This window comes from Lipophrys pholis (assembly GCF_963383615.2).
Source record: "Lipophrys pholis genome assembly, chromosome: 18".
Classification (NCBI taxonomy): domain Eukaryota; kingdom Metazoa; phylum Chordata; class Actinopteri; order Blenniiformes; family Blenniidae; genus Lipophrys; species Lipophrys pholis.
The window spans coordinates 8,607,834-8,620,384 of record NC_137646.1 but is presented as its reverse complement, the minus strand read 5'-3'; the positions used below and the strand labels follow the sequence as shown (position 1 = coordinate 8,620,384).

The window sequence follows — 12,551 nt, the reverse complement described above, 5'->3', positions numbered from 1 at the left end:
ATTGTTCTGATATGCAATGCTGGATGTATAAGGCAGGCGTGTGAGCAAAAATATCAACTCCTGAACAGATTTGTCCTGGTGTAAAGTAATTTTGTTGAAGTTGCAGTGGAGTGCACAAGCTAGGCACGTCTACATCCCACGCCTGCGCAGTAGCTCCCCCCGTACCATGTTTTTAAGACAACTTCAAATCAAACTATGGCATTCTTTTAGATGAAACTGTGTCTGCCTCTCAAATAATAGTGTAGCGATCGCTGAGCCGATTGCAAGGACTGGACTGTGGTAGCTGCAATGCACCATGGGAGTTTGGGTGGTTGCCGTTATTGTGGGTTATATTAGTCTTGTAGTGTTGTTAGTGATTGTGTCTTGTTTTGTTTTTGTGGTTTAGTTAATCTAGTTAGTGAGTTGGTTTAGTTTACTGTAGTTTAGCAATTATAGTAAAATCTCTGATGTAGGAACTCCCTAAAATCCAAGGGCAAGTGTCCCCTGAAGACAGATGTCCTCTCTTCAGAGGGACACATCATGAGGACTAATTGTAGGACCAGCTGACATTAAATGAACCAAACACCAAATAAGTCATGGAACAAACATTCTTACTTAAAAGCACACAACTGAACCAATACAATGATACATTACTACATATACATTTATACACACAAGTATATAATATATACAAAGATGTATGCAAAATTAATACAAAATGAAATTTTCCTTCAGGGGCCACATACTGTCAAGTTTCATCTTGAGTGGGCCGGAAAAATATTGCTATCACAACTTTAAATTGACTCTTGAAAGTTTTACTTTGTTATGGCGCACAGTGTACATGAAATGTAAAACAATAACCTCCTATAAATCCTATATAACTACCTTGCTTGGTGGTTTGTGGGCCTGGTTTGGAGCCTTTTGCTTATGCCTTATTGCCTTTTGATTCACTCCCCTGGTGCATTAAACTGAAAAGTGAAAGTGAAGCTGAGAGGAGTCACAGCGCAGCACTGCGCTGTGGGAAGAAGGTGATTATTCACGTCTCAAAACATCACCATGACCGAATATTCGGCTCATCTGGTCCAGCCCTAGTATTTCTGCACAGCTTGAAATTTGCCAGGAATAACTGTCTGTTGTCTGCTCATTATGGTGTGTTGACAGATAAAACGTGTCCGTGCACGCTGACTTGTCAGCTCAATACAGGGTGTCCGCTCTTACCTACACGAAAAACGACTCACTTACAGTAACACGAGTAAATGTTATTCGTTACTTTCCACCTCTGGGCGGTGTGTTATTGTGCTGGAAGACTCCATGAGAGGATGGCTTAAGCCACATTTGTGCCACACAAAAAGAGCAGGGATGGAACGGAGCGGTACGGAGCAGTATGGAGCATTACGGAGCAGAACGGAGCAGTATGGAGCATTACGGAGCAGAACAGAGCAGTATGGAGCATTACGGAGCGGTATGGACATTACGGAGCAGTACGGTGCGGTACGGAGCTGTACGGAGCGGTAAGGAGCTGTACGGAGCAGTACGGCAAAGCGTAACCAGAGCCAAATCTGTTGAGCGGTGGAGACTCCTCAGACCTCCTCTGGTCCAGTTCTGGCGGAGACTTCTCAGTCCTCCTCTGGTCCAGTTCTGGCGGAGACTTCTCAGTCCTCCTCTGGTCCAGTTCTTGTGGTTCTGTGTGAAGCGTAGCCTCAGGTTCCTGTTTTAAGCTGCAGCGACACCCAGTGTGGTCTTCATCAGCTACAAGCTTCACCCTGTTGGAACAGCTCACACATGCTCTTCTGCTCACTGCTGGTTGGAACCAATAGATCTTTGACTTCCTGTTGTCTTTCTATCATCTCTAACTGTCTGTCCATTCTCCTCTAACCTCTTTTTGTCCCAGATAACAGCTGTTCACTCGGGAGATTCTCTGTTTCTTGCCATTCTCTGGAAACCCTGGAAGTGGTTGTATATGAATATCCCAGCAGATCTGCAGGTTGTCAAATACTCAGACCAACAACCATGAAGGTTTAGAGTCGTTTAAATCACCTATCTTCATGCTCAGTTTGACCTTCATCAGTTCATCTTCATCATGTCTACATACAGAAACACTCTGAGCTGCTGACAGGAAACTGGAGAGGCATATTTAACCAGGAGTTCAACAGGAGTACCTAAAGAAAGTGTCTGGTAATAATGATGTTCATCTCTTTATCGGTGTTTCAGAGACGTGAAGGACGGGAAGGATCATTACCATACCATACCATACCTACCATACCCTACCATACAATTCTGCTGGGTATGGTAGTCTAACACCTTGTTCAAAGCATTAGCTGTTTAATAAATAAAACTGCACTGTAGAGACACACACACACACACACACACACACACACACACACACACACACACACACACACACACACACACACACACACACACACACACACACACACACACACACACACACACACACACACACACACACACACACACACACACACACACACACACACACACACACACACACACTTTGTTTCATGTTGTTGTGGCTAACGGTTTACATCGTCTCGACACTTTGTGGGTACATTGAAACTGCTGTGGGTGCAGCAGCTCAGTCATGGTACATCCAGGAAGCTCCCGGGCTTTGCCTTTTCATTTTTAGGAGTTGTAGTGGCGTCAGTTAGGGGCTTTGTTGGTCTGCCAAACCCCTCGTTCCCCATGGATTTGGAAAAAATGTGTTCATTCCTGTTCCCTGTGCTGTCTACCAGATGCTCTGAGTAGTGGGATCAGGAATGCTGAGAGCGGCGACCAAATTTGGTATTTTTATGTGTCACCACCCTTTTGTGGAAATCAAAAAGCTGAACGCAACAAAAATAGGCGAAAACTGACATTTCACCCTGGGTGAATATGGACATGAACATGCAAGACATCTGCAAAATGCATAGTCATTTTTATTATGAGTGAAATGTGATTTGATGACATACTTTTAATAGCTCTGTGTAAACATGACTCATTAATATGACTGTGACTGGGAGACAATGAATCCTTGATAAGAAAACTGTCTTTTGTTTATTGCTTTTAGGACTTAAGCCAGTTTTTCTGCCTCAATAGAATTTCCCAAAATAAGTCCTGAATAAGTCCATATTTAGCAAGTCTGTGCATAAACTCTTGATTGGATATGTAAAGGTGAGCCTTGAGAGCATGAACTCACTCTGAGGAACATTATGACTGTTAACATGTCTGAGTAACCAGTGACAAACCCAAGAAGAAATCACATTCCTTTTACCGTGGCTTAAAATATGTTCAGATTCTGAGCATGTAAAACACCACAATACCAATGCTCCATTGCAAAGAAAATCCATTAAATTCATTCATCAACTCCTTGAATAGAAAATACTTCAAGTACATGTATTCTTCAAAGGTTACAGATGGACCAGGCAGACTTATTACTGTAGAGATACAGCACCAGCCTATTGAGAAAAATGTGCTAAATGTGTTCATCTTTGTGAGTGAAATATGATTTATAGCACAGTCGATGTGTGAATGTTTTTTAACAAGACCTTTTGATTTGAGTGAGACTGGGTAGAAAATAGACGAGTTGTTTACGGAGACATTATCAGACGTGGTAAACTTAGTCACTTGTTATTTTACCGTGTCAACGTACTTCTGTTTGAGGGGGGAAAAAACACATGAAAAACATCCCAGTCATTTCTGTTTGTGTATTATTGTACAGGGAAACTCTGAGCGTGTGCAGCAATGATCCCATTAGGACCCGGGGGGGAGGGGGGGGGGGGGGGGGGTCTGACTAATAAACATGACTGTGCTGTGTGTCCTCAGTGAAGACCTGACATGAGCAGGAAGGACTCAGTGGTGTGTGTGTCGAAGTAACTTTCCATATGTGATCTGTCATGGTTTGAGGTCAACAGATAGATAGAGAGAGAGAGAGAGAGCGAGAGAGAGAGAGAGAGAGAGAGAGAGAGAGAGAGAGAGAGAGAGAGAGAGAGAGAGAGAGAGAGAGAGAGACTGTCTGGGTGGGGGGGCATGAAAAGGAAGTCATGCCAGACAGTGTAAGATGACATCATAGACTAGTGTGTGTGTGTGTGTGTGTGTGTGTGTGTGTGTGTGTGTGTGTGTGTGTGTGTGTGTGTGTGTGTGTGTGTGTGTGTGTGTGTGTGTGTGTGTGTGTGTGTGTGTGAGGGGCGGGGTCTCAGACCATGCAGTCTCCAGTATAAAAAGGCTGAAACTCTCGCAGTGATTCAGACTCCAGCAGCAGAGCAACAACAGACACTTTCTAAACTTCCACACATCGAACATCACAGACTGAAGAAGGTAAGAGCTTCACCTGGACTCACTTTTCACTGCTGTTTTCCTTCTTAGTACGTAGAATTAAGGATACAAACTGTACTGACAGACAGGAACGTAAAGTTATGTTGTGTTTGGATAAAAATGTACAATCGGATTGAAAGCAATGAACTAAGTATTCTCAGGTCTGTTAAATCGAAGAACATGCTGAGTTTTGTGGGGGAAAGTGTCTTGCTTTCAGTCCTGCTCTGCTGTTGTATTTATTGAAGGAACTAAATGTGCCTGTAAATGGATTTGAATTTGTCTTCGTTTACATGCAAGTTTAGAATATTGAAGGTGTGTACATGATGATTTTCTATAAGTCAAAGTGCAGCTGAAACACCCAGCTGTCTGTAACGGGACAGTGGGACAGTACTTGCTTTCTAATGTTGGTCAAATGACTTAAACATCCAAATACACTTTAACACACTGGCTGGACAGAGAGACATCAGGGGACATTCTGAGGGTCATGCCTTTTCTCAGCATAGCTCAGTAGTTTATACGAAGAAATTCGGATTAAAAGAAATAGATGAAAAGTAAATTATTATTAATTTGTAGTGGAGATGAATTAAAATGATCATATATGCTTCAAAAACCAACCAGTGCAAATTATATACAAGGACTTGGTTCCCCAGTATTTTCTTTATGTGACACCTGAACATGCCTGCAGGTTTTTGTAAATGTATGAGTACCATGAATTAACTCCATCAGTAGTCACACAGCTCAGACAGTCTGGCACCTTCCTCCCGTTCCCAGAGTTCCCTGTGGTTCTTCCTCAGCCAATATCCAGACGGTGCGTTTTTCTACAGTTGACCGTGAAGGTTTTTGTTCAGAGCTGAAAGTGAACCGTTATGCAAACAGGCTGCGTCCACAGAGACGAACTGTGAGTCAGTATCTGATGCTGCTGTTAACACTGATCCACCTATTGATGACTGCAAGGAAAATCATTACTGACACATTGCTCCCAAGGTTTTATCTATACACACAGCCAGCAACAGCCACATCCCAATGTGTGAGCTTGGCCACCCTGATCAGGGCGTAACTGTTGCCATAGTCGACTAAAACATTTAAATTTAGTCTCAAAAAAGGAAAACACTCAAAAGTTCAAGATTTTCAACAAAATGAGAGCAGGCCTGATTCCAGGATCTTTGGAGTAAATGATGTTGAACGAGCCTGAGCGTGGCTCGCAGGTTAATGGTAGTGCTGTCCAACGATTAAAAGTTTTAATCAGATTAATCTCAGGGTTGCTGTGGAATCATTTGGATTAATCACAAATCAATCATTTTTTTTCTGTTAATTGTGTTTCATTTTGCTGAGCAAACAGACTGAAGAAAGAACTTACCCTGTTTAATGCCTAATGGTTCATGTTGACAAATATTTACCCACATTAGTGTGGCCTGTTTCTCCTTTTTCATCGTTAATCTGAAGTGTTGCTCCATGTGGGTATGCATTGCACCAGTGCAGTGGTTATATGTGAGTTTGTTTGTTTTTTTTCTTGCACGGCTGACATGCTGCCTGCTTTTCATTATCGACCACATTCAGACACACAGCAGTTCTTTAATGAACTCACTCTTTAGCCCCAAAATGTAAGTGGCCTTGAACACGAAGCAAACACAAAGTCAAAAAGCTGGCAGGAAGATCTGTTAGTCAACTAGTTGTACACCTCGTCTATTACGTTTGCCTTGGTATTTAAAGTGTCAGCATTATAACCTTGTTTCCCTTATTTTTCTTAGTACTTCTTTAACCGGACTTATGATGGATGACCGGTTTCATTATTTTTTTTCCTTTATTGAAATTCAAAAACAAATGTTTTATTGAAAAAGGCAAAATAATGTTGTGATCTCCTTTAGTCATATTTCATATGTATTTTCTGTCTGCAAATGGAAAGCATGATCTTTCCCAGCTTCTAGAGCTTCATAGATAACATATGAAAGCTGTTAAAGTTTCTCTGTATTGGTGAGTAAGTCAGTACACTCACTGTTGGTACTGAACAAGAAGCAGACACTCTCTCACACCTTGAATATAGGTGCCTTGTTTGTTAGTTTTTCCCCACATATTGTCATCCGACTCTCGCAAACTGCTTCTTTATCTCTGAAGAATTTCACATTTTGTTCTGATGTGTTCCCTCTGACATAGCTGGCTGCACATCTTCTGCTATTTTTAAACTCTCTGGAGTGCTGTATTCTGAGTCAGAGCCCAGTCCAGGAAAATCTGTTGAACAGAAGGGATTTGTTTCTTTTTTTTCCCATTAGAATGATTATGTACGATTGTAAACCTGCCATCTTCACATTCACACCCGTTCTCTCTGTCTGTGGTCTTGCAGGATGCTTTGTGTGTACATTTTCCTGCTGCTGACCCTGAGCAGGGTGGGCCAGAGCTCCCTGCAGGACAAACAGACCGACTTTGGACTGAGGGTCTTCTCCCAGTTGGCGAGCGGCTCTGTGGACAAGAATGTGGTTCTTTCTCCGTATGGGGTGGCCTCTGTCCTGGCCATGGCCCAGCTCGGAGCAGATGGAAAGACACGGAAAGCCTTGACGGCTGCAATGGGCTTTTCTCTGCAAGGTGAGAGCAGACACAGGGCTCATCCAGGGTTGGCTGTTTTTTCTAAAGTCACCACAAATGGGGGGGAAAACACGAGGATTCAATAAGTCATTTTGTTACATCATCCCAGTTCTTTGTAAACATCTGTATATATTTATGTGTGTGTTACAAGTATCTTGATGATGAGTGATGGCTACTGCTGAGAAAAAACGGACTATCGTTGAAAAGTTTATTGTCTTCATCATAGCATCATAAAAAGTAAAATGTTGACATTTAAAAAAAAAAAAATAGATTGTTATAATAAGACCTCTGCCTAAAAGAATTGGAAAAGTCTTATTCAAATAAGTTTTTTTTTATTTGTTTTATTTCATGTCTTAGAATCTAAAATGATAAAAAAAAAAAAAAAAGGCTAAATATCTCAGTTAATGTGTAAAACAAAAAAAACAACCTCAAAGGTATATGTAAATCATGGGACAAATTCAGAATTTCTCTTTTTTTCACATTTTCTTCATAAAAACAGCTATGAAACAAAGAAAATGACTGTTACAGAAATGTATTGTTTGTGTTGCATTTAAAAAAAAAAAAAAAAAAAGCTCTGGTATAAAATGGCAATGTCATTATTTAGATTCAATTAACTGCTAAAAATGTATGACTATATATATAAAACCTACATGAAGAAAAGTACAATTATACTGATAAAATGCTGTTTGTCTCGAAGAATATGTGTGACATGAAGGTTTTGTTTGAACTGAGGGTGGTGATGATTATGAACTCTTTGGTGCAGTGCGAGGCATGCCCCGGCAGCAGCGCCTCCTCCAGCGGGACCTGTCCAGTGAGGAGGGCGTGGAGATAGCCAGTGGGGTGATGGTGGAGAGGAAGATGAGCCTGGAGAAGAGCTACCGACGGGCCCTCACCAAAGCCTTCCAGGCCCACCCTCACCAGGTGGACTTCACCAAGCCGGAGCAGGCTGTCCACATCATCAATGCGTGGGTGTCGGACCACACCGCAGGTACACACATTGACAAAACCCATGTGCTCCGTTTAAGGTGTTCAGCTCTTTGTTTACATCCTCTGGCTCCAGTGTGATATTTATTTATTTATTTCTCTTCAGGAACCATCCCAGACTTTTTAGCAGCAGGATCTGTGTCTGATGAAACCCGCCTGGTCCTCCTGAATGCGCTCCACTTCCAGGGCCTCTGGAAGGTTCCCTTTGACCCCAAACTGACCCAGGAGAGGATGTTCCACTGTGCAAATGGCAGCACTGTACCTGTGTACATGATGCGACTCACCAACCGCTTCAACTATGGTGGGTAGTATGCGTCTTTAGTGATATGCAATCTGTGTGTGTGTGTGTGTGTGTGTGTGTGAGTCATCTCCAGTTGGCCAAATAAACACGTTCTTCCACCCACAGGTGAGTTTGTGACTGCTGACGGGGTGGACTACGATGTCATTGAGGTGCCGTATGAGGGCGACTCGCTCAGCATGCTCCTGGTGTCCCCGTTCGAACCCGAAGTGCCCCTGAGCACGCTCAGTCACCATCTGAGCAGCCAGCAGATCCAGCAGTGGAGGGCAGAGCTGAGGAGTGTGAAGAGACAGCTGGCCATGCCCAGGTCAGCCATCTTCTCCACGCCTACTTACTCTGTTATTATGGTCACGAACTTTGACTAAACTGTTGGCTTTATGTGTAAACATTCAGGTTCACTCTGAACTCGGAGGTGGATTTAAAGACTACTCTGATTAACATGGGTCTGGGAGACATATTCAACCTGGCTACTGCCGACTTCACACGCATCACCGGTGAGTCTACATGAGTCATGAACTCATTCTTATCTGCAGGGGGTCCAGACATCTCTTTTAAACCCACACCAGTGATGTTAGCTTGTATTTAAAATAACATTTGCAAAGCTTTTAACCCAGAAATACTTAATGTCAAGACCATTATGGATGTGAATTCATAAAACTCACTATAACATTTATTTATATATTTACATAGGGACAGTACATATTAATGAACATATGTAAATATGTCTGATTATAGCCATAGGCTAGTTTCCATCTCTTGTCCCTAGACAGGCTGATGTAACAATAAGACAAGGCAAGTAACAGAACAATCTACAGCAGGATGACCAACAAGACGAGGAATAGAGGGATCATAAAATTTAAAAAACAGACTAGCTTCACATTTAAATGGAACACGGGGATCACAACAACTACTCTATCAAGGAAATAGAAGACAGGGAAAAGAAAAGTGGTTCACGTCCACATACTCTGAGTTAGTCAGTTAAAGGAGTGCGTACAGATCCAAGAAACCTCCAGTTTGAGATTAGTCATTGTTGCATCAATGGAATTCACTGTATCTAAATATGAGTTTTAAATTATTATAAGGTTTCATTTTGTTGAGTTTCATTATCTTCTTAAAAGGAAATAACTTATTTAAAGTGCTGCAGTGTATTGTAAATCGCCCTCGGGGTCTTTTACATACCTATGTAAAAGAAACCATTTTTACATCATTTTTAAAAAAAAAAAAAAAAAAAAAAAACATATGCACTGACTCAGTAGGTGAGTGAACATTCATATCGAATGGGATTTAATATATTTCAGGCTGTGTGAGTGTAACTTTGAACAGTTTGATATCAAAATGAGCACAAACCTGCTGGAACAATAAATAACGCCTGTTTGTGTGCTTTCTGTCTGTTTCCAGCCGATGAGAGGCTTTGCGTGTCGAAGATCCTGCAGAGGGTGAAGATTGAAGTAAATGAACGAGGGACCAGAGGAGCAGCAGCAACAGGTAGCGTTAATGCTCATCTTGGTCTGCAGGGGGCACTGTTGTACAGTCTGAAATGCATGAGGGTGAGACTGGTTAGACCGTTTCCCCCTACACTGAAAACACACGATCTTCACACTTTTCAGAGATGGAAGAATTCTACTTCAAGAATTTCAGTAAATTACTAGTATATTTTATTGCATGAAGTGAAGAATGATAATGACCTTATTTCTGGCCTTGACTTAGTTTTTCCCCGTAAAAACATCACAGACCTCCTTTTGTGTTTTCTCAGCTGCTGTCATGTTTTCCCGTATGGCCGTCGAGGAGCTCACCCTGGACCGACCCTTCCTCTTCCTCATCCAGCACAAGCACACAGGTAACGGTCATTATAGCCTGGGTTCATAAGACCAACTGTCAGCAGACAGGTTGTCATCCTTTTCTCTGTCTTTCAGGTGCAGTTTTGTTCAGTGGACAGTTCAACCAGCCTGAACAACAGTAACTCGTCTGAAGGGCTGCTCCTCTCCCCTGTGTGACTACTGCTGCTCCTCTCGCATTACAACATAGCTCATTAAGAAGACAGAGTCGGACTTTTGTTATTTATTTCTCTGAATAGTTGTGATGAATGAGACCGAACAGAAACATGAAGGAAAGAAAATGTTGGTTGATTTCTATTGTCAGATGCACTTCATAAGGAGGAAAGTGGCTGGAGACAGACTGCTGCCTGCCTGAGACCCCAGAAAGATGTATTTTTCTTTGTGTTACATTTGTATTTTTGCAATATTTATATTTATTAAAAAATACTATGTTTTTACAAGGTCTCGTTTGTTTCAATGTAGAAGGTCAACACTGACCTCTTGTGTCTTAAAAAGGAACTGACCCTATTTGGAAACGATTTGGTTCATTGGAGGGAGCGAGTGGACTATGTTATTGGTGCTGTGAAATTAAAAATGAACACGAAGGCTGCACTCTGAAGATGGTATGTATATTACTCTGGATATTTAGGGTCTGTAACTAATCTAAATGTTTCAGACACTACAAGACCACTGCAACTAGGAGCATATATATAATTTATATATATATATATATACACAGCTCTTGAAAAAAATTAAGAGACCACTGCAAAATTATCAGTTTCTCTGATTTTACTACTTATAGATATGTGTTTGAGTAAAATTAACATTTTTTTTTTCTTTCTATAAACTACTGACAACATTTCTCCCAAATATAAATATTGTCATTAAAACATTTATTTGGAGAAAAATGACAAATGGTCAAAATAACAAAAAAGATGCAATGATTTCAGACCTCAAATAATGCCAAGAAAACAAGATCATATTCATTTTAAAAAAGCACAATACTAATGTTCAGAAATCATCATTTGGTGGAATAAGCCTGATTTTGAATCCCAGCTGTCATGCGTCTCGGCATGCTCTCCACCAGTCTTTCATTGTTCTTGAGTGACTTTATTCTACTCCCGGCACGAGAATTCAAGTAGCTCAGCTTTGTTTGATGGCTTGTGACCCTCCATCTTCCTCTTGATCACATTCCAGAGGTTTTCGATGGGGTTCAGGTCTGGAGACTGGGCTGGCCATGACAGGCTGCTGACCTGCTGGCCCTTCATCCACACCTTGATTGACCGAGCTGTGTGGCATGGAGCATTGTCCTGCTGGAAGAACCAAGATAACTTTGTATGTGGCTTGATTCATGTGTCCTTCGCAAAGACGAATCTGCCCAATTCCAGCCTTGCTGAAGCGCCCCCAGATCATCACCGATCCTCCGCTAAATTTCACAGTAGGTGCAAGACACTGTGGCTTGTCGGTCTCTCCAGGGTTCCGTCTAACCATTAGTCGACCAGGTGTTGGGCAAAGCTGAAACTTGGCGGAGGATCGGTGATGGTCTGGGGGTGCTTCAGCAAGGCTGGAATTGGGTAGATTCGTCTTTGCGAAGGACGCATGAATCAAGTCACATACAAAGTTATCTTGGAAGAAAACTTGCTTCCTTCTGCTCGGACAACCCCAACACTGGGGACTGGTTCTTCCAGCAGGACAATGCTCCACCCACACAGAGAGGTCAATCCAGACACACGGGATCCTGATCACCGTTACTACCAAGCAGGTTATCAACTCGCTGGTTCAACCCAGAACTACGTGTGCACGTTCACGTGAAAGGGGGCGGAGTTTGCAGCATCTGACCAATCACACACAGAGAAACTCTGCGGTGCATTTTACAGATTACTGAAGGAGCAGTTAATCTCTGAGATTATGAAGAATTAAAACTCATCCAGCATCTAAAAGCAACACTGCTGCTGCAGCCAAAGCCAGAACATTCCTGACTTGTTAATGCTGACTTTGAGAGATTATACGATTTTAATTCAAGGCACTGTGATCTCTCAGTTTCACTTTATTCCAGCAGAAACGTGTCGGGCTGAACTTCCTCACTGATCTTCTTTTACTTTAGATTTTCCATCCAGTTGTTTTGAGGCTGAGTTTCTCTTGTGTTTTATGTTGGAATATTAATTCATCACCGTGACGACACGAGTAGTTCTGGTTCCATAAATTCATGTTCCTGCAGTTCTGTCAGGTGTGATCATTAACTTCATTATTACACGTTCACGTGAAAGGGGCGGAGTTTGATTAACCCTCGTGGAGATAAACAGACTTGGAACAAGTCAAGAACAAAAACATCTTTCAAAGTGACCAGGATTTATTTTATGATGTCAAAAAGATAGCTCTCTATTAATTTCTCATCTCCTCTCTGCTGCAGCTCAGTGCTGAACCTGCCCACCAATCATCATCATGTTGAATGGGCTGATAATTGTCCAAGAGATCTGATTGGTCAGGAGGCGGAGCTTTGACCTCTTATCCAGAACATAACCTGCTCCAGAGCAGGTTAGACTTCCAGCGTAAGTTACCATGGTGATTTATCCTGGTGAGAAGGTAGC

The 12,551-nt window shown here is 42.0% G+C and overlaps 1 protein-coding gene across 1 annotated transcript; it reads left to right on the top strand.

Moving 5' to 3' along the window:
• Positions 1-4,222: 4,222 nt before the first annotated feature.
• serpine1 (serpin peptidase inhibitor, clade E (nexin, plasminogen activator inhibitor type 1), member 1) lies at positions 4,223-10,574 on the top strand. The gene is made up of 9 exons (XM_080485980.1): positions 4,223-4,293; positions 6,629-6,867; positions 7,631-7,855; positions 7,958-8,152; positions 8,258-8,456; positions 8,543-8,643; positions 9,548-9,634; positions 9,903-9,986; positions 10,063-10,574. The coding sequence occupies exons 2-9, from the start codon at positions 6,630-6,632 to the stop codon at positions 10,107-10,109; spliced, it is 1,176 nt and encodes a 391-aa protein (XP_080342106.1). The 5' UTR covers positions 4,223-4,293; position 6,629; the 3' UTR covers positions 10,110-10,574.
• The last annotated feature ends 1,977 nt before the right edge of the window (positions 10,575-12,551 follow it).